General features: G+C 36.9%; 2 protein-coding genes across 5 annotated transcripts; one reads left to right on the top strand and one right to left on the bottom strand.

Annotated features, from left to right (window-relative positions):
• Positions 1-2,107: 2,107 nt before the first annotated feature.
• LOC140826594 (rop guanine nucleotide exchange factor 3-like) lies at positions 2,108-5,063 on the top strand. Of its 3 annotated transcripts, XM_073189014.1 has the most exons (8): positions 2,347-2,450; positions 2,633-2,975; positions 3,076-3,192; positions 3,387-3,541; positions 3,616-3,690; positions 3,824-4,126; positions 4,220-4,564; positions 4,651-5,063. In XM_073189014.1, the coding sequence occupies exons 1-8, from the start codon at positions 2,394-2,396 to the stop codon at positions 4,798-4,800; spliced, it is 1,545 nt and encodes a 514-aa protein (XP_073045115.1). In that variant the 5' UTR covers positions 2,347-2,393; the 3' UTR covers positions 4,801-5,063. The 3 variants fall into 3 exon arrangements, with proteins under 3 accessions (XP_073045114.1, XP_073045113.1, XP_073045115.1); XM_073189013.1 differs by lacking the exons at positions 2,347-2,450; positions 4,651-5,063 and adding an exon at positions 2,108-2,278 and having other exon boundaries at positions 4,220-4,597; XM_073189012.1 differs by lacking the exons at positions 2,347-2,450; positions 4,651-5,063 and adding an exon at positions 2,108-2,309 and having other exon boundaries at positions 4,220-4,597.
• A 922-nt stretch (positions 5,064-5,985) lies between these two features.
• On the bottom strand, positions 5,986-19,865 carry LOC140826591 (mediator of RNA polymerase II transcription subunit 12-like). 2 transcript variants are annotated; one of them, XM_073189000.1, is made up of 13 exons: positions 19,498-19,865; positions 18,226-18,419; positions 16,606-16,665; positions 16,251-16,356; positions 16,088-16,156; positions 15,912-15,965; positions 15,698-15,805; positions 14,491-14,640; positions 14,056-14,391; positions 11,665-13,940; positions 8,102-10,708; positions 7,471-7,798; positions 5,986-6,885 (listed from the first exon to the last, which is right to left on the bottom strand). In XM_073189000.1, exons 2-13 carry the CDS (start codon positions 18,351-18,353, stop codon positions 6,436-6,438), a joined length of 6,672 nt encoding a protein of 2,223 aa, XP_073045101.1. In that variant the 5' UTR covers positions 18,354-18,419; positions 19,498-19,865; the 3' UTR covers positions 5,986-6,435. The 2 variants fall into 2 exon arrangements, with proteins under 2 accessions (XP_073045101.1, XP_073045102.1); XM_073189001.1 differs by having other exon boundaries at positions 18,226-18,393.
• Positions 19,866-21,674: the final 1,809 nt, after the last annotated feature.

Genomic DNA, 21,674 nt, shown 5'->3' with positions numbered 1-21,674 from the left:
AAAACATGACAAAAATTTGTGTGAGACGGTCTCACGGGTCATATTTGTGAGACGGATCTTATTTGGGTCATCCATGAAAAGTATTACTTTTTATGCTAATAGTATTACTTTTTGTTGTGAATATGGGTAGGGTTGACCCGTCTCACATATTAAGATCTGTGAGACGGTCTCACATGAGATTCATTCTAAAAACATGGCAAAATTCTTTTGTAAAAATAAGTCTATTTAGCAAATCAATTATATTTTAATGCTATTTCTTTAGCTTATACCTTTTCATATTAAAATGCTTATTTTGTTTCTTATTGGCATTTTATGCATTAATGTAATGTTTATTTACTCTTAAAAAAAAAACCTTTTCAATTATTGACTAATTATTGTTTTTAGACATCTAATATATGAGGATGTTTAAACTAAATGTCAAATTTAGAATTATAATAAACTTGTTTTTTAGAAGTTTGATTGTAAATGTTTATTCATATTTAATAAAAACCAAATAATAAGATAAAAGAGGAAATTATTGTCAATGGGCGTTTAGAAAAAAAATACGATAAATATAATGCAACTCGTTTAGACATTTCTAAATTGAGTTAATGTGATAGAAAAAGAATCTTGGTTAAATATTTTTTTGAATTATCTACTAAAGTATAGTTTGGTACACTGGATAAGAGAAAAATTGATAAATAATCATCATTATCTCAAGTTTGATATTTTTTTAGAAAGCTGATAAATAATCATACAACCCATATGAACACTGTTAATTTTGGACTTTGGAAGACGGCTGTTATTTTTCAAAAAAACAATAACAAATTTTTTTTTTTGTTTAATTTTCTAAATAAAATTCTTGAATTTTTCTTTCGATTCTCCTCACCTGAATTGTGTAGTGACTTGCTAACTTATTGCACGTTCAAAGGTCGTTTAAGTCAAATCATGGTGTGCACGTCTATCAAATTGTATATTAGGTCAAAGTTCATGGAAAATTATATATTAATCCTATGAACTATGTTACAAAACTTTATCCTAAGTTTATCGTGAATGTTATGTATATATGTATACATATACACAATTTTAATATACTACACATTCATAACTATGTATATTTATGTGAGTTTCGATGAGGTAACACTCACTAATCAAATGTGATTAAATACAGAAAAATTATACAACCAATAAGTGAGTGACACTGTATCCATGCTTACATGAGTGTATACGATGATGAGTGCCAAGTTTGACTCACTCCATCGTACTAAAGTTATTCTTTGACTTTCTTAAAAAATATTTTCCAAAATAAATTATCTATCACGAAAACAAAATAAAGGTGTTAGAATTTATATAATATTTATTTTGTCCGGCTACATCAAAGATATGGTAATCGATACGAGACGGAATTAAAATTTAAAGAAAATATCAATGTATTAGGAAAGACAAAGCTTATGTTATTTTATTGATACACATAAAAACATGCAATATTTGAATGTATAAATTGACATTATATTCGTTTGTTTATTTAAAAAATATCAAATTATATATAAAAGTTAGGCAGAAAACTAGATTAATTTCAATTCAAAACATCCTCCTTCCCTAGATTCCTCTCGAAAATTTTAATTTTGGAGTTATCTACTATTTCCCAGCAAAGAGTTTTTTTGGCCAATTAAATCTAAAAGTAAAAATTAGTCCCCTGTTTGATCTCTGATATATAATCATTAAAATATCGGATTTGGATCCTCTACTGTAGTTGAAACACAACACCTGATGCTGTGGCTGATGGAAACGAGATAATCAGTTGATCATTTCGTATGAAAAGAGCACATCATCGATGTTGTGTTTTCAGCCACAACAGAAGATCCAAATCTTTAAATATCCAAATACCTAGAAAAAAATGAACCTCGATTCTTGCATTTATTTTATGGTTGAAGCTAACCGACACATCCTTCCCTAGATGTTAATGAATATATACAAAGTCAAGAAACATTTAAAAAAATTGTACAAACCTAACAATATATTTTTTTTAACAAAATGTCAACTAATATACTAGATTATTGCATGGCTCGTGCCACGATTTCGAATTAAAGTTGTTGCTTGTTATTCCTCGGACTTTTTGAATAAAAGTTCATCAAAGTTACCAAATGGGATCAGAACTGTACTGCATATTTCTTGTGTCATTAGCTAGTGAATCAAGATCCCGACAGTAAAGTGTTCTTGCAAGAACATAAAGGCTATTATTTCATGGTAAAGTTTGCAGAAGAATTCAGAGCAGAGGGAACTGTTTCGATTTCAAACGGTAACCACCGTTCAAAAAGTGTATATAAAGAGTATGCATCTCTCTCTGTTTGCTATTTGTGTAGACAAATTTTTAATTCAAATTTCATTTTTATCCATCTCCCGATCACTTTTCAATGAAACTTTGGTGCATGCTTCGAATAATTATTCCAAGTTCTGATGTTAAAAATGACGTGTGCTCTTTTTTTTTTTTGATAAAGATCGTGATTCGTGAATTAAGGAGGATTTGTAGCTTTTTTCCTATTTTATCTGTTTGCTTTTTCTAAGTAGGAATTTATGCCAGAATCTTGCGTAATATATACCATAACAAGTGATTTTTCTAGCTCTTAACCAAATTATACATTCCGCATTGCAGATTCTTGTCCAAGACATAGACATGCTAAAAAATCAAGAAATAGACAGCATCTCTTTAAAGTATGATGAGGTTGATGATATGGGGTTCCAGTTTTCATCTTCTGCTGATCAATCATTCACAGAAATTACGAGTAATTCGATCTTGAGCGGCGATTCTTTCGCCTACTGCAGGACTGATTCAGAGACGTCAGCATTCTCCGGTCTGGCCGATGAAATTAGCTCTTCTGAGACAGATTCTCCCCTTTTTTGGAAAGGCCTCAAGTCCCCAGATGGAACGGCACTTTCAAGATTCAGCGTGAGAAAGCACAACCTTGGAAGTTTGGACGATGAAACACAAGGTTTAGGTGAAGTATTTCTCTTTCTCGTATAAATTTTCGTTGAAATCACCAGTGTGTTTTGATCACATGACAAGTGTGCATGAGCTGGAGCTTTTGGAATTTACAGATTTTGAATTGATGAAGGAGAGATTCGCCAAGCTATTGCTAGGGGAAGATATGTCTGGGAGTGGTAAAGGGGAGTCCATTGCTCTCACCATCTCAAATGCCATAACCAACTTCTACGGTAAATCTTGAAAATAGAGTACTGATCTAGGTGTCCTTATAACCACTGGATCATATACAGCGCTTCTGAATGTCATGTGGCACTTGAAAATGATCCGACGACTATGGATCACCGGGAAACACATAACGAGTTCTTTCTACTACATTTTATCCATAATTTTAGTCTGATCTCAATATAACTTTGTTACGATGCAGCTTCGATATTTGGTCAGCATCAAAGATTAGAGCCTTTGAATCTTGAGAAGAAGTTGATGTGGAAGAGAGAAATGAATTGCCTGTTATCTGTCTGTGATCATATAGTAGAATTTAGTCCAACACTGCAGAATTTAAAAGATGGGACTACTTTGGAGGTGAAATTCATTCTTTTTCCCCATTTTTAGACCATTTTCTTTCTTTTAGCAAATCAAGAAAATGCTGCTTACAGGTGATGACAAGCAGGCCAAGACCAGACATTTACATCAACCTTCCTGCATTAAAAAAACTTGACGCAATGCTCCTAGTAAGAAAAAAAGTTCCCTCCATCTTCATTTCCTAGGCGAGCAAAAAATATGAGTGTATACGCTAGGGAAATTTTCTTTTTCCTTTTTTCCGAGAGAGATGAATAATGAAGTGAAATTTTTGGCATGAGACAGGATATATTGGACAGTTTTGAGGATACTGAGTTCTGGTATGCAGATCAGGGCAGGATATCAGGAAACTCGGCACATTCGGGGTCTTTTAGAAGAATACTTCAACCTCGGCCTCTACGAAAAGAAGGAAAATGGTGGTTGCCTGTTCCTTGTATTTCACCAGAAGGGCTATCTGAAAAATCCAAGAAACATTTAAGACAAAAGTGCGATTTTGCTAACCAAATTCACAAGGCTGCAATGGCTATAAACACCGGCATTATTGCTGAAATGCAGGTTCCAGAACCATATTTGGATTCTCTTCCTAAGGTAAATTTGAGACGAAACTCTAAACGGTCGTGCTAAAGGGAAAGTAGAAACTTCTGTAAAACTAGTTTATTTTGTCTGTTAATGTGATTCTAGAGCGGGAAAGCAAGCATAGGAGATACAATCTACAACTATATGTACAACACACGGAAGTTTTCGGCTGATCATCTTCTTGACTCACTCGGCATAAACTCGGAACGTGAAGCCCTAGAACTGGCAGACAAGATCGAAGCCTCTATGTACACATGGCGTCGTAAAATGTGGGTGGCTCACTCGAAATCATCCTGGGGTGTGGTTAAGGATCTCGTATCCGACATAGATCGATGTGACAAGAATCATCTTTTAGCAGACAGGGCAAATACCTTACTTTTCTGTTTGAAGCAAAGATATCCTGGACTTTCACAAACTACATTGGATTCCAGTAAAATCCAATACAACAAGGCACGTACTGGAAAGTGATATGAATGTTCTCGATTCCTTAACTCGAAAATTGATTTCATGCTTGATGTTTGAATATGCTACTGCAGGATATAGGACAAGCAGTGTTGGAAAGCTATTCCAGAGTATTAGAAAGCTTAGCATTCAACATTGTTGCCTGGATTGAGGATGTTCTTTATGTAGATCATAAGACCATGACAAAACAAGAGCAAGGAACTGGAAACCCGTGCTTGGTCTAATCCATCGAGGGAGGCAATCACCTCACAGATTTTTAAGTCGTCATCTTCAAACAAGAGTGACATCTTGAATGAAAGACCCTTAAAGAACATGAGAATATCAGAGATATATACGTATATCAGAGAAAATATTAGCTTCTTCTTTCATTTTTTAACCTTTTCGTGCACTGGAATCTCATGTTTTACTGTCATCTCTTATAATAATCCCGAATCGTTTAAATTCATGAATCGCAGGCGAGTTGAATGTACCCATTTTTCATTCTTTACTCCAATTCTCAGTAAGAAGATGAGTATTTACTGGTTGACAATAATAATTTTTTTTCAAAACTAGCCCTGGCAATGCACTGATATAACTATTAATTTTGTGTACGTGTGGACAATCTTCTCTACATGTCATAATGATCTTCTGCGAGGTAAGTTCGTGTGCTAAAGAGGAGCTCAAAATCTTTTTGAAACCGAATTGAATTGATTTCAAGAATGATTACTTAAGACTGATAACGATCCACAAAAAATGAAACGCAGCAAAACTCTTATGGTAAAACTCGAACGATGATCTCGAGTTGAATACACGAACCACATTGAAGATTGATAGTGTTTGGTCTAGACTCTAGAGGGTCAATGTCGCTTGGATCTGGTCCACCTCTACAGAGTCGATTTTCGAAAGATAGGATGCTTCACTTTATAATTGGTCAAAAAACTCTTGACCTATATGAAATGTGAGCATTACATATGGCTTCAGAGGTACCTTTTTATGACGGCAACTCATAAAAATTTGACGTGGATTTTATCCTTTGATCATTCATGTGTCATTTGATCATTTATGTGCCTTAAGTGGTGCGAGCCTAAAGATTGGTCCTTTTTCCTGCATCTATAGTTATGCTTTATTTGATGGCGCTTTGCTCAAGGGAGATTTAGTACAAACGATGCAAAGTACAAGTTTCACGTACCCCGCTGCCCATTTCTCGATGCTTCCCTGCCAGATTTCATACTTTTGCACAGGAGGTTGTTAGGACCTTCTGTATTTTGTTGCTTCCGTCTCGTGCTCACGTTTCAAAACTCATCTGGTTGCTCATAACTGCAGTGCAAAAGTTAAATTCATGTTTCTCTCCCTAAACTTACGAGATTGTGAGAGTTTTCAGATACATATCCAACCCGTACTGGACACACGAGCATCAAATCAAACAGAGAGATCATCAAGAAGCCACAATTCTTAACTAAGAGACTAATTGTAGCAAAATATAGCTGAGTACGGAAGAAGCTACAAATTATACTGGTATACATTAGACTCAGCTCAAAGAAAAGGAAAACCCTTATCTATATATATACAACCACCTCTGAATTGTGGCAAGAATTACAGTTCAGAATCATGAAAGACAAAGGGTTAGTGATGAGCAGTACCCGAAATCCCATACCCAGGAAATCCAGGAAAATGTAATAATTCAGATGCCGCCGCCCCCATTAACAAGGAGCCTTGCAGCAGCACCCGGGTGGGTGGGCCACCAATGCCACGCCCCAACACCCCCCTCTCACACCCTGAGGGCCATGGCCGGAAGATGTGTGTGAAACATGAGGGGTCTCTCAGTTGGCGACCTGGGGAAACTTTCTCGCAAAACAATTCAAAAATGATTTTTAGTTGAATCAGCTGTCTTCATCTATTGTTCCAATATACGTGAGATCTGTCCTCCTCATTCTCACTGCCCCCCTGAGCCAATTGGACGCCTTTAAGTTAGTATGATCAGTGCCACTGATTACAGCAGAGCCGGCCGAAGGCTGGCTTGATCCAGCTCCATCCTCTAACAGGATCCATCTGTCAATCTCCATTTCAAGGTCTTGGTGCAATGACTGCAGATTGGACTTCACATTTGGGGCAGAACGACTTGGCAAGACTGTATTCCTCTGAGGTGGGTTTGGATTACTACGATTTATCATTGTTACTGGATGGCTGGGCTGTAGAAAAGCAACAGTATCGGATGGAACTGATGGGGGTTGGCAAGAGATTGAACATTCAACAGAGGGATGAAGAATTGGCATGGCAGTTTGAATGCGCCACCGAATGGCCTGTGGTAATTCCATGCGATCCAAGTCATTCTGCATCAATACAAGACAAAGAAGGCTTACCGTCCTAGGACATGAGTTGTAACTCTTATAATACATAAATATTCGACCCACGAATTATAGTGACCTGTTGAGATAAGCTTGCAATACAAGAAAACAGTAGGTCTCAACAGTAGTGACAATGAATCAAGCTAACTCAAATTTACCCAATTTGTACTCTAAATTATTCAACTTGAATCAAGCCCTGTTATTTTATGATATATTTGTTAACCGACTTTGACAGCTTCAATAGCTTGCGGCTTTCATATACTTATTAATTATGAATAATAAATAACATATTTAAGATAGAACGAGCAATATTTCAAGTTTTACTTCTCAATAATTATGGATATAGTCATAACAAATCAAGCTTGAATCCGAAATCTGAGTCAAGCCAAGTTCGAGCACAAATAAGTCTTCTTTGGGTTTCGGGCAGAGTTTCAAACACAAATATGAATAAAAATACAGTAGCATCAGTTCCACTCAATGCATTTGCTTCCCTAGCACTTGAACACAATTAACAATTGGAGGGAAAGCAGAACGAACACTAAATAATTGGTAGGTTAAATAATGGCGTACCTGCATGCTTTGAGCCGCTTCACGATCAAAAACAGCATACTCCTTACTGCATTCAATAAACTTCGATTCAGACTTCAACCTCAACCAGCTTGGTTGGTGGCTGCTCAGTAGCACATGTAGCACTAAGAGTAAACAATCAAATAAACTATCCCCAGACAGAAGTACAGCAGCAGTTGATGAAATCTCCATAAAAGAGTCGACATCTCTTTTAGATGAAACCAGAGAAGGATTAACAAAATGACCGGCATCTTCATGCACAACCCTGCTTCCAAGGAGGCGTAAAATCACTGGAGCAAGGGCATATCTCATATTACGACCTGAAGGCTCCCTGAAAAAATAACGTTGGAGATCTAGTTAGATAATTAGCCATGCAAATAAGCAAGAAAAACATAGTTTTACCGAAAATACATGAAAAATCAAAGTCTACCCACAGAACACAATTGTTTCAGAATGGAAATTGGAAAATCAAGGGTCACCCACTTCATCAATGCTGAGCACATCCAGCATGCATTGCACAGTGGATGTGAGCCTTTATGACCGACCTATGTAAATCCTGGGTTCTGTTGCATCCTTTCTACACTACATTTTTATTTTCTATTCAAATTTCAAAACAAATAAAAACTAATATTACCTGTCACTGCAAATAAGAGGCAGTAATCTGAGAAGGAACTGCAATCGCAACGTCAAGGAGGCTCGCAATGCCGCGGGAGAAGGTGGAACAGTATCGGCTGATCCAGTTGATTGTCTAGATATTCCAGGACTGCCACTTTTAGCACTCTTCCGGGTGCTACTTTTATTTGCAGGACTTCCTATTGCAGGAATGGGCACTGAAGCTTGCTTTCCAATGCCACGAGTAACTGCATTTATTTGTTGTTCAATATTACTCATCTGCTTGATCATTTCACTTGCAAAATTACTACGCAAATCATCAGAGCCTTGATCCAAACATGGGAGAACTAGTTCAATGAGAGCTGTCTCAGTCACGTGCTGCTGACTGACAATAAAGCCTTCAACATCCAAAATACCAGGTCCTTTTCCAAACTGATTAAAGTCAGATCCATCATCTACCACTTCTCCTTCTTCAAGGGCGCCAGCTTCAGATTTCCATTTTTCTGCTCTTTTGATCACTGGATTTGAATCAGAAGGGCACCATCCCCATGGCCTCCAGAACTGGGGCTTCATACAGGGTTCTTTCAGCTCAGCAGCAATATTTATTACTTTCTGTCGAATTGATTTTTTCCCATACAGAACTTCCCAGCCTCTCAACAACCATTTTGCCTGTGAGAGCATTGAATCCTCCAGTGACTTCCCCAAAAGATGGACAACCTCCGAGAATAAGGGTGCAGCATCAGGCCTGACCAATAACCTGGTGAGGATGATTTGAACAAAATTGCTCTCATTCTCAGAAGCAGCATGTTTATCAGAACCAGATGAGAAAGATCTTATAGCCTCCATCAAGGGGATGTCATTTTCCATCTTTTCATTGATAGCCTGTTCATTTAGCAGAAGCCTGAGTTCAACCCACTGCCAATGAAATCTAGCAGGTTGAAGTGTATCCAAAACATGTATAAGTTTGCTCATAAGCTTTTTCACATTGTCAGCACAAAGTTTTTTCAACTCACCTTGACCAGAGATCCAACTCCCATCATCCAATTTGATTACAGGCTGCGGCATTTTACAATCTATGAGGGCATCGAGAAAAAGCCTAGGACGGAGAGGGACCAAGGCAGCGAATTTCAAACTTATGTCTGAACCAATAGATTCTAGCACAGACACAAATTCAGAGACAAGGGTATCCGCAGATATGAGATTATATAACCCACAAGTGTCCCTAAGACATATATCACGAAAAGGCAGGTGCTTTATGGCATCACTCATAGTGACAGACATGGATTGATAAAGCTGATGAAGATCTTCACGTACTCCAATGCTAACATCCAGGATGGGTCTCCATATCACAAATGAAAATATGGAAAAGGCTGGAGGAAAAACCAAGTTCACAGGTAATGTCCGTTGCATTCTGGAAAGGGCTACAATTGAGGCTTCACCCAAGAGCTCAACAACGAATCCATCTGAAACAGTTCTGCAGTTCCCCACAAGCACCCTAAACCAGTTGACAGAAACTTCAGTCAAATTTTCCACCTTTGAAACACCCGTCGAGCGTGCATTTCCATTCGCATTGGATTTCAAACTCCTTGCAAACTGAATTAGATCCAGCCCTTCCTTCAATTTGAAGAGGGAAACCATTCTCTCCAGGCTAGCAACTCCTTGAAGAATTGCTCCAATAATGAGTGCAGAAACAGCAGCCGTCGTTTTCGCAGTTCTTCCAAGAATCCCTTTACTAAAATGGTTTGCATTTTCATTGGTTAAATTTGCGTCAAAATCATGGGCCTCAGGAGATAGCTGAATATGGCTACGAGGAGCTTTTCCAGGGGCAAAAGCTTGCACGAGAACTGAGGAAGCTTCTGTAGCAAGAGCAACCTCAAATACCCGGCTTTGACGGTCCCCGAGTGCTTCCTTCAATATGCATAGGCATGTGATATGTACACGTAAAAGCCGTCGAGCAACATGTAGTGGACTAGAAGAGGAAGGAGCATTTAAGTGATTATTGTTAGCCCCTAGATCAGGAATTCTAGCAATCGATTGTCCAACGTTATTAACAATTGCTGCAATAGCAGATGACACCAGTGAAGGGTCACCTTCCTGTGCAGCTCCACCAGTTTGTCTCATGCAGTCCATCAAGCCCATCACTAATTGTTGAGCTATCTTATGGCCATCATCCCACTTCTCCAGGCTAGGATTCTTGTTTGTCCCAGGTCCAAAAGACTTTCTATCTTTGTTGTAAAAGTAGTGAGAAGATTCATTTATAATTCTTTGTGCAATCTCTTTCATACTCAACCCAACTCTAGATAGTCGAACACCAGTTATCTTTTGCCGGAAATAATCATCAAGATCTTCCACACCATTGGGGACTCCAAGGGGGAAACTAAAGTCCCCTTCTAAAGATCTTCCAGATTCAAGTTCAGAACCAAGTCTTTTATCACAAGAAGATTTAAAGGTCTTCTCCCATTCAAGGACACTACCTACATTGCTATACTTTCTCAAAAGATAACGTGCATAAGCTAAAGTTGGTGATCCAGAAAGCCGGCCATTAGATGCCAAGACAGAAGCACTACGATCCATTGTGGCAGACAAGGTTTCAGGTATAAGATCGGCCGCAACAATTATATTCTCATACCTGAACCAGAGGAATAAATAAATCGGTGAGATGGAGAAAGATCAATGACTGTAGCCACAGACAATGAAGAATGACTTTATTTTCAAAAAGGAAGTAGAACGGAGACATCAATTACTGTAGCCACATAGACAATGAAGAAAGACTTTCTTTCAAAAAGGAAGTAGAGTGAACGATGAGAAACAAATATAGCCGTTTGTTTGAAGGAGTAATAATATTGAATTAAAAAACGATTTCACAATGATTTATAAATACATCTCACGGGATATTTAAAAGTAAAAAAATAAAGATGAAACCCACATTACAAATATTGTACAACTTGCTGCTGAAAAAGATGTACCCTTCCTGAACAACTACTTCATTCTCACTCCTTCAGCTTTCAAAATAGGAGTTGTGTAATCTTCTTAAACACTAGATTTGGTTTCTCAGAAATGGAAAGCAAGTAAACGAAGAATAATTTCCTCCAATGGGACTCTGAAAAAAATATATGGATTTGAGGCTAAGGCATAAGCAGGGTTACGTTAATGCAAACACCAACCAATACCTCCAACTTCACAATTCAAACAGGTTTCCTCTTAATTTTAGTTGTTTTCTCTTAACGAAGCTACTTCCATCTCCAATTCCAACACACCTGTGACCCCAACGTAAAAGCTTCACTAATTTCCTCAAAATAAGCCAGTCCTAAAAAATTCCTTGAAATTTTGAATGGCTAGAGTCGAGACAAAACCATCACGATTATAAAATATTTAGTCACAGAGACCACCATCTTAAGCTGGTAAATCATTTGGAAATACTACTGAAAAAAACAATAAGTCCCGATTCATTTGAATGCTTAATGGCAAACAGAGGTTTTTCCGGCTGACCTTAATTCATGGTCTACAGAGTTCTAAAAAAGTATAAAACGTTTATAGAGCAATTAAAAAATAGGAAGAAAAAAAGCACGGAAATCCAAAGGAAACCTGCGTATGGATGATAAAAGAAAAGCCTCCCCCACTTCACAAGCATGGTATTCCATCGCTCTAGTAAGCATCGGAATATTTCTTCCATGAGTTGTGGCGGTAGAACTAGCATTGCCAGGAACTTTTTGCAACAACCAAAACAGAAATCTTGTTGTTGAAACTAATTCATTACAAACATCCATGATGTATAAAATTGCTGATAGTTCATCTTCACCAAGCCTCCATCGAGTGGAACATCGATCTTCAGCAGCCTGAAAAGTCCTACCATGTTGACCAATCTTGGTGGTAGACTTTTCAGCCTCTTCTATAAGCTGCTTTACAGAAGATATCAACCATACAGCCATTGTCCTTTTCTCTAGAAATCGCATCTGCTTCAGCAGTTTTCCTATTGAAACAACATCTACAGAGTGTGTTTTTCTGGTCCCAGCAACTGATTTTGCCACATCATCAAAACCAGTTCTATGGTACGGGCACCCTATCCTACTTTCACTCACATGGCTCGTGGATGCTCCCTGGCTACCTTCAATTCGGGCAGCAGCTAACTGTGAAAGACTTTGAGTTTTACGTCCAGATTTCTGCCTACCCCTTGATGCCAACTTGACAGGCTTGGGAGGTGGTTCTGCTTTATATGTATCTGTAAATTTCAGACCCTTTCTAACCCACCATAATTCTTCTTCATCCGCTGAATTTGACTGTATGTACCAGCTCTGTTCCTCGTTCAATTTTTGTCTCTTCACTCTCCTGCATTCTTCACATCCGGCTATTTCTTCAGTGGGATCTGATTTACTATTTGCCGCAACCGGTTTCTGTGAACTACCTCGAGAATCATCAACTCCAGCTTCTTTCAAGAATGAAGTTGGAAATTGCAATAGTGCAGAGATAGAAGCCTTTAATTCTTCTAGCTTAGTATCATTGTCGACCTTTGTGGTTGATATATAGGATGATCCCTGAAAACACTGATCGATAGAAGATGACGAAACATTTCCAACTCGAGAACCACGGCGATCCTTTCTTTTCTTTCCAGAACTGTTTAGACCAGCTGTAGTTTTATTGTATCCTGATAGCCTATAAAGTACCAGTCGGCGTTCATTCGAGTACACATTCATTGCCTCCAAAATTTCAGGTGATTCAACAATATCAGCTTCTTTTAAAACTTCCTGTACATAGGGAGCTGGCAACTGTTTTAAGATTTTGTAGTGTCTCTTACGCCTTTCCAGGTCAGCCATAGGACCATTCCCATCCATTATTCCACTTACAATCAGCTGCCTGACATACACCTGGGGGCTAAAAATACCAGACACCATACATTCTCTTAACAAAAGTTGCAGCCGCTTAAAACCTTCTCCATTATGTACTTCATGTTGATCAATCCAACACACAATAACATCGTGCAAAGGACCAGGGCTCTCAAAACTACCCAAAAAATCTTTTCTTGTCTGATCGCAGCAATGATATTTGTGCATATTACTCGCCTTTAATTTTAGAAGTCGTATAGCCAAAAATATCTGAGAGAAGTCTTTTCTACCAGAGAATTTCAATCCACAAGGAGGCACAGTGCGAAAATCCCGAAATTCACAAGTTGCCCACTCACAAATGAAGAAAACAGAACAGAGTAATGATGAATTCACTGCACCAATATATTTCAGTGACATATGCAAACAGGGACTCACTTCTGCCAGCCATCGTTCAGCAACAGGTCCATCCCAAAGATTTTCAAAGACCAGCTTGTAAGAAACTCCAATATCTCCATGCAAGAGAGCTTGATCCAATATCTGCAAGTCTTTAGCCGCATTATGACCAGGATGATTTGGTCTGGCAGTTCTAGATAGGGTCTCGGCACGTTTTTTAATAGATGACACAATACTATAAAAGGAAAAGGATTCCACGCGAACTTCTGGATTTGTGTCTTTATGAACTCTAGCAACTTCAATTTTCCCATCCCTCAGCTTTCCAGCATCTTTGGTTATTCTTGATAAGTAACTTCCATAATTTACCATATGACTTATCACACTCGTTGGCAAAGGGAAACAATCCAATGCAACAAAAGAATCGGGTACAGCTAAGATTAAATATCGAAGCATCTCAACAACAGCAGAAAGAGTATATGCCTGCCGAGAATTCTCGACAAGATCAGAACCTCCAGGAGAAGGCTCTCGGATGAAGTGAACAGCTATCCCCACCAAAGTGCGCACATAAATCTGAGATAAAACAACTGTTTCTATCACACCATATATTATGGGCAATAACAACTGCAGGACACCTAGCAATTCCTTTTCCTGCAGTAACATGATTTAACACATTAAAACCCAGAAGAAAACAAATTCAACACGAGCCAAATATAGGTGGTAAATATTTCCCAAACATCGAAAACAAACAGGGAAGGAGCTATACCTGTAGTTGATTGAGGACCCAATCAATAATAAGAGAAGGGTCAAGCAGTCCTTCGGTGTGATGCCAATGAATAATCCTAACCATGTACCACCATTTTGTATAGAGAGAAGGTTCCTCGCCATCCATGAGTGATGAAATTTGCTGTGCTGACCCAGCATACACCATTTGTGATGACCGATCACGAAAGTTTACAGATGAATGAGAATTGTTTCTTGTAATAAATTCATCCAAGAGAAGCTGCAAATATTCAATAACATCTTTTGTCCATTGATCCGAACGTGTCAGATGGATTTTGTCATGCAACCCTGAAGAGCTATTGGAAGAGTTCGGGCGAACCTTCATGATTAAACCATATCCCATTTTTCAATGTCGTAAAAGACGACTAAGTAAAAGAAAATTCTTGCAATTATTATTTCCCTTAACAAGAATCCATACCTGATTAAGGTAGGTTATTTTGATGAACCAAGTTGCTCTCAGTAATGGAATGTTATTTCTAATAAGAACTTCAAAAAGTGATTTCTTTCTATAACCATGAGGAACATGGTCAGCCAACAGGCGCAATCTTTTATGTGGTTGAGATAAACCCTGGAAAAGGGCTCAAATGTTATATCAAAACTGCTTTGCTTGACATTTCAAAATCACATGAAGCATAACTAGGCAGTGGAAAAGAAACACATAATATCATCATATAATTAATACTTGCAAACAAGGTTTAACAATTAAAAACATATGCATGGATAAACAAACCAGGAAGTTCAATTATAAGCATTTAAGAAGTTCCCGGGTAATTTGATACACGGTGAAATAGAATCAGCAGTAAGTAACATTAGAGAAAGGAGGCCTAGTCTGCCAGAAAGTCCTACTTAAATCTCCATCACTCCCAAGACTAACATCATGCGCAAGACAACAAGCTACAAAAGTACATAGCTAACTGACCAACACACTTAGATAGAATGGTATGGTGCTAATCTAAACAAGTAGAAAATAAAAAAGATGGAGACTTGAAATGTCTCGGGTTTAAATTTAATGTCTCCTGTGGATCAATACTAATTATCAATATTTGAACCTCAACACACAGCAATTTTATAATGATAATGCTAGAAAAGAAAATTCATCACCCATAAAACTAGAAATCAACAACACGAGCATAATCTAATTTTGGGAATGTATATCACAGCTCCTATCATATGCACCAATGGGGCTAAGTATAAAGCGTATTGAAGCATCATGCACCAACTACAAGGGCATCTTTCAGCCTTTGGGTGTCTTGAGCGCCATGCTATAAAGCATATTTTGAAGTCATGAAAGAGTTCAATAATCAATAGGACCTTTCCATTCAAGAGCAATGCATGATGCACCGAATAATTCAAGCGAATACAATTTTGTTCTTTAACCAGAATAGAATAAAAGCAGTCATACAAGTAAATCGCAAATCATACAGATGCTCAATTTGCCCAAATGTTGTGAAGTACTTGCTAGCAAAAGTTTGATCATTAAATTCTTGCTTCCATATTTTTCAACTAAAATAATATCCATGTTCGCAACAGTGCCATCCAAAATTAGAGAACATTTTACAGGATAAGAATAGAATGAATAAATCAAAACATTCAGCAATTTCACACATTAAATAAAGCATACAAACCTCAATCCATTTCTTCCGGATGTCCTCCCCATATGATCTTTGCTCAGGGAAGATGCCAGACTTCGTTAATAATGCACCAGAAAGTGGAACACCATAAACTTGGCCAGCCTGCACAGATCACAAAAAGCACATATTTGTAAAATTATTGTATTAAATGAAATGGAAAAAGATTTGTCTGTCCACTTTGAGGATGAGTGGGGAAGAAGTGAAACACCTTGCGCTTTTGAGCACGAGACTCGTTGATGGCTCTGTGACATTTTCTAATGGTCTGCATATAAATTCAATCCAACCGAAATTACCATATGAAAGCAAATAACAAGCGTGCTCATCAGGTCATTGCATATACCAAACAATAAGGCGTTCCTTCTTGTTCATATTTTATTTCATTACCTCTTTGCTTTTAACGATAATAGACTTTGTAAAAGCAGCAACCTGTGATAGTGAAATTTCTCTGGCTTCCTGATTCAGTTCAACCGCAGAAACTAAATGTAAGTATAAATGAAGAAAAAAACAAGGAGAGCCTAAATGTGAGCAAAGGAGTTGCAAGAATTACATCGAGTCCTTCAACCGTCTCTCTGTAACCAGATTGCACATACTCCCTGGTAAGTGCCTCCTCAGGACGATTTGGAGATTGTGGATGGAAGTCAGGTGGCCCAAGACTATAAATATCAAATAAAGACTAAGTAAGATAACGACAATAGCAAAACATTGTACACAAACTTGGAAACAATCCTTGGAATATAAAACAGGATGAGGACAATAAATATAAAGCATAATGGTCTTTCTGATGTTCTAAGTCAGCAGTTACATATAGAGAAAAGGAAAAAAGAAGCAAAAAAATTATTTGCCCATGCAAAATTGGAAATGTGAGGAGTTACTGAAAAGAAGCCATGTTACTTGGAACTTACCGTGAATTCAATTGTTCTTTATCACACCTCAACCTATAAGGTGCAAGTTGTGATGAGCGCCTATAAAAAAAATAAACATCTTATTCATGGTGAAATAAATGACTTGATAAAAGTCGTGACTTCACCAGCCAATACTCACACAGAAAGAATTATCAAACTTAAGATGTGACTTTGACATGTCACCTCTACCAGGTAAACCGCCAGATCAACTCCATTACATTTGTTTGAACATAAACTTCCGATACTTAGATATGAAAGTGTGAGTTAACCAGGTATTGCTTCCATAGCAAACATGCCAGAGTCTGCTGGCATGCATTTGGATCACGCGTCACTAAGAAAAGGCAAAACCATAGCAGCATCTGCTTTTTAAATAAAGGCGAGAACAATTAATCAACAAGAAAAACTCCCACCACCATTGGAAACTCATCCTTTCTACGCAACCCTTCTCGAGTCACCACAACTACTACAATAGTTACCACGTATAAAAGATAGATTTTCCAATTTCAGACAAGGCGATATCCAAATATTTTAGTAACAACATAAAGCGTGAAGCATTTTCAAACTAAAAACAGCTATTAAGACAGATATAAGGATTCAATGGGAATATGTGCACAAATGGAAAAATATTTAATATGATGAATAATTGTTATTAACGGTAAATACAACAAACCTAAAGCACACCTCTGACTCAAGTCAAACCGTCAAAAGGGAAAATAGCATTAAGGACGATAAAATATCATTCAATTTTCTCAAATAAAGTAACAAAGTTAACTAATCTAATACCCACTGCTTACCAAATTAAGATATGCGCAAACCCTACCATGCGCATGGAGATTCTAAAAATTCTACAATGCACACTTCAAACATTTAGTAGCATACACAAATAGGAAACTGATAAGCAAATTGAGTGTATTTGCACACAAAAACAGGAATATAAGAATTAAGAACGGTATAAACATGTGTCACAATCCGAGGATGCAGCAGCTTAAACATTCCAAATCTGGCGACAACCAAAAACTTTTCTTAATGGTCAAGAAAAACATGTCCCATAATTGGATCACTGATACTTAAATATTTAATATTCTTTAGTATCTATTTCACACAATTTAGTACTGTTCAACTTGGGGTACCAGGCAACACATGATGCGCCAAAGTCTTGAGAAGGGCAAACAGCAAACAAGAGCTTTGTGATGCCTTTGTTTGTTGCATAAGAAATATGTCAAACACTTGTCTATGTGTTTTAGGTAGCATGGCCATGCTGTGTGCGTAAATTTTGGGGTGTGTTTTTAAGTTTTCCATCAGGTTTTATAATATCCCAATACCGGAATAAGTCACAATAATCTAAAGAAATGCCACTTGCTTGGAGGGAAAAACATTTAAAGAATCAGAAACTCATTACTTGTACACCAAAAATTTTAATTGAATCAAATAGAAACCTGTCATCGCCGATGAGAACAATTATAGCTACCGAAAATGCTATGTGTTCGACTTCGACATGACAGCCTAACAACAATGATGCAGTCGTTTATCCAACTTTCAGCAATTGTCAACTGAGACTTCACTACACATATGTAAATCCATGCACGTGAAGATTCTTGATGTAATTATAGAATTAGTTACCTTGAATTCAGAGAAAAGTTGGGAGGGACTGCAGATGAATCAGCACGGGACGTTTCCCTTGCTTGTATCCCACTGATTGCACTGCTATTAACTGCACTGGTGCAGCTACCAGAATGATACCTTTGCATCTCTTGCAACAATTATCTGCATGCTGCCACCAGCATCGAGCTGCAACAAAATATGTGCTGCACAATCTGTGATAGTACTTTCTTCAGAACGTAGGATATTTGAGAGCAAAGTCGTGACAGAACTTATAAGAAAATATAAAGGGAAATGCTGATGGAACGCGCAGAAAAAACATGGGCGTCAAAACATAGATATTGATAAAAATAGTAGTTTTATATTAATATAAAATATATAATACAGTCTCTTCCCTATAGCATTTGACTGATGCACGGGCATAAAAATTCATAGCATATACGCTAAAAGTCTGATATCAGGATGAGCGATTTTAACATCAAGCTAATGTGTTGGAGGATCATTGAATTATATATCCTTCGGATGGAGAAAATAGAAAATTATAAAAGGAGGATTCATTGAATACGAGAAAGTTGTCTTGTTAACCAAAAAAAAGATTTAAAAAACATAAATTGGCCAACTAAATGGGGACACCATGAACAAATCGACGCATCAAAATGCTTTCTAAATTCTTATTTGTTAATCTAACTGCTTGCTACTGGCTACACCAAGTCCGAAGGAAATTCCTTCTTGATAAATAAATTTAAATACTTCATAACTAATCACTCTGGTATGTAACATATTACAGAATATGCTTCAAATATGAATATAAGAAGACAAAACCAAGGCTTCTTTATTTCAGTTTTGATCAGTGGAAACACCACATGAAGTTAAGCTCGGAATTTATTATGGCGACAAATAACATTATATTTTCCTCTAACCGAAACACAACGGTTAATGCAAAAGATATCAACCACCTGAAAGTCAAGTAAATTCATGCTATATCTCCGGCCCCAACTCCGAATTGCCCCAGAAACATGGAGCACTGAAAACATATATAACGAAAAGGAAAGCCACTGATTCTCTCTCTCGCCCCCCTCCCTCCACCGCCCACAAAGTTCAAGAACCTTGAATCCGTCACTTTAACATAAACAAGTAAACTGCACCACCTCTACTTCTTCGCGAACCCACATTCATTTAAACTATCACGTAAATTAAACGGAGCCAATCAAAAAAGGATCACGTGAACTATTACTAACAAAAATATTACATTTCCAATCTTCAGCAAGTAAAAGAAACCAATCGAAACAATACCCGATAAAGGTAAAACACCGTTACTCCAGAAATTTCCAAATCTGTTTCAGACAATGAGCCCTGAATTTGAACTTCAGGAGTTCAAGATTTAGGCTAAGGATCAAATCAACAAAACCCAAAAGCTAGGGTTTTTCACAATATAACTTGAATTGAGGATTCAGTAGAGGAAATTCGAAGCCGAAGAGGAGAAATTGAGATGTGACTCATGTGAGCGTTAAAAAAACAAAAGTTAAATGTAAGATTAGGGATTGAAATCGAGTAGGAATAATCCAATTGTAGAATTGCTAGTGCAAGTGTTTTTGGTGTATGTATCGATGTATGTATATGCGCAACATAATAGTTTACGTGTACATACATACATATAAAAATATATACATACATATATATATATTTATACATACATATATACATATATATATATTTATACATACATATATATATATTTATATATATTCAGAGAGAGAGAGATATATAGAACGAAGAGTCTTTGTTCAAACTGCAGGGATGGAGCTTTGGGTGGTTGGACTACTAACGGAGTTTAAGGTTTTTTTCCCCGAAAATCATTAAAAAACATTCGATTACAGTTTTATTACTCGAATTTGAAACGTTGATTTTTTTTTTGGATTACAATATACGAAAAAATCATTATTTTGAAATAAAATATTGTTATGTTTAAATAATTAGTCTAACTCTATAAACACGCATTACATGCAAAGAAATATTAATTATATATGAAAAGTTAGTTGAATGCATGTTAAGATTATTTTTTATTAAAATAAATTTAATCAAACAAAAACGGCTCGACTCATGAAATAAATAACATATTTATAATACAAAATAATAAATTAAAATATACGAATTACATATATATTTTATTTCCAAGTAATTACAAAACTCAATCCAAATATTGGGAAAAAAAATGGATGTGTGGTCTTGTCATTCGCATCAAGAATTTGTTGGGACTTATTTTTACTGTTTGGGTTTTTCTATTTTAATGAAAATTCGATAAGTCTAGAACGAAGAGTGTCTAACGTAAGAAAATAATTTTAGTATGAGTGAGTTTATACATAATTATATTGTGTGAAGACGTAAGATTAATTGGTCAATAGATTATTTCTCATGCCTGCTTATGCAGGGGTGCAAATGATTTGCACTAGAAACAGCGCGACCTGAATTTTGTTATTTCATTCAAGAAGTGAGTCCTTCAAACATCTCTAACCGTCCATATATTACTTTCATTTATCTTCATGTATTTTCCTTGTACTGCTCTGCTCTAACTTGTTATAAAATTCAGGTATTTTTCAGTTCACCAACGTAATACCTTCATGCTATGTTACTACTGATTGTCTCATTGTATTATGAGAAGCAGTTGTCCGACTTGATATTCGAAGCACATACCTGTGGGTACCCGAACTTAATTCAATTCTTAATCACTTTCTAGGAATAATTAATCAATTAAAAATAAACATGGTCTATTTTTTTTTTTTTTAAAATACAAGAGTATGCAGCATATGAAATAAGTCTTATCTCATTTATAAGATCACTATTCAGATCTAAGTACAAGTCCTGTACAAACGTAAATCATCATATCTACTGTTTCTTCACACTATCTCAGGTGATGTAACATATGTACTCCTAAGTCCGGATCTCCACGCTAACTGTCTTCTCTCATCCTCTTCTTGACCCTGATCCAACCCCACTTGTTTTCATGCACACATACAAAACAAGACAACAGCCGGATAACTCCGGTGAGAATAAATCCCAGTATAAACAATGTATACATGCAATCATATAAAACATATACAAAAAGATATAATAAATATTCAGAACATGTATCAAATCAGAAACATAAATCAATATCAAGCAATGAATCAAACTCAGACTCAGACTCGACTCAAACAATGCGTCGTCTCAGACTAGACTCAACTCTAACCTAGGGATCCTGATGTCTGGATATTGATAATTATATTAAATCTCAGTCGATAGGAATGAATCAATTCCTACACGGCATCGATATAATTCATATATCCAGTGTCTGGGCGAAACAACCGCAGAATTGACGAATCAGTCAAGAATTAAGCGAATCAGCCAATAACTAGACGAATCAGCCAGTAATTAAGCGAATCGGCCAAAGTTTAGATGAATCAGTCAATAACTAGACGAATCAGCCAATAACC

The sequence above is a fragment of the Primulina eburnea genome, chromosome 3, assembly GCF_022965805.1.
Source record: "Primulina eburnea isolate SZY01 chromosome 3, ASM2296580v1, whole genome shotgun sequence".
Classification (NCBI taxonomy): domain Eukaryota; kingdom Viridiplantae; phylum Streptophyta; class Magnoliopsida; order Lamiales; family Gesneriaceae; genus Primulina; species Primulina eburnea.
The sequence above is the reverse complement of the archived record's forward strand: the minus strand, read 5'-3'. Positions and strand labels throughout refer to the sequence as shown.

Excerpts from the sequence above, each read along its gene's own strand:
- LOC140826591 (XM_073189000.1), bottom strand. The coding sequence starts at position 18,353 with ATGCAAAGGTATCATTCTGGTAGCTGCACCAGTGCAGTTAATAGCAGT. Across the intron at positions 15,966-16,087 it reads TTATCGTTAAAAGCAAAGAG|ACCATTAGAAAATGTCACAG; the intron begins GTAATGAAATAA and ends ATTTATATGCAG. Across the intron at positions 14,392-14,490 it reads AAATAACCTACCTTAATCAG|GTTCGCCCGAACTCTTCCAA; the intron begins GTATGGATTCTT and ends TTAATCATGAAG.
- LOC140826594 (XM_073189014.1), top strand. The coding sequence starts at position 2,394 with ATGAAACTTTGGTGCATGCTTCGAATAATTATTCCAAGTTCTGATGTT. Across the intron at positions 3,193-3,386 it reads TGCCATAACCAACTTCTACG|CTTCGATATTTGGTCAGCAT; the intron begins GTAAATCTTGAA and ends GTTACGATGCAG. Across the intron at positions 4,565-4,650 it reads GTAAAATCCAATACAACAAG|GATATAGGACAAGCAGTGTT; the intron begins GCACGTACTGGA and ends ATGCTACTGCAG.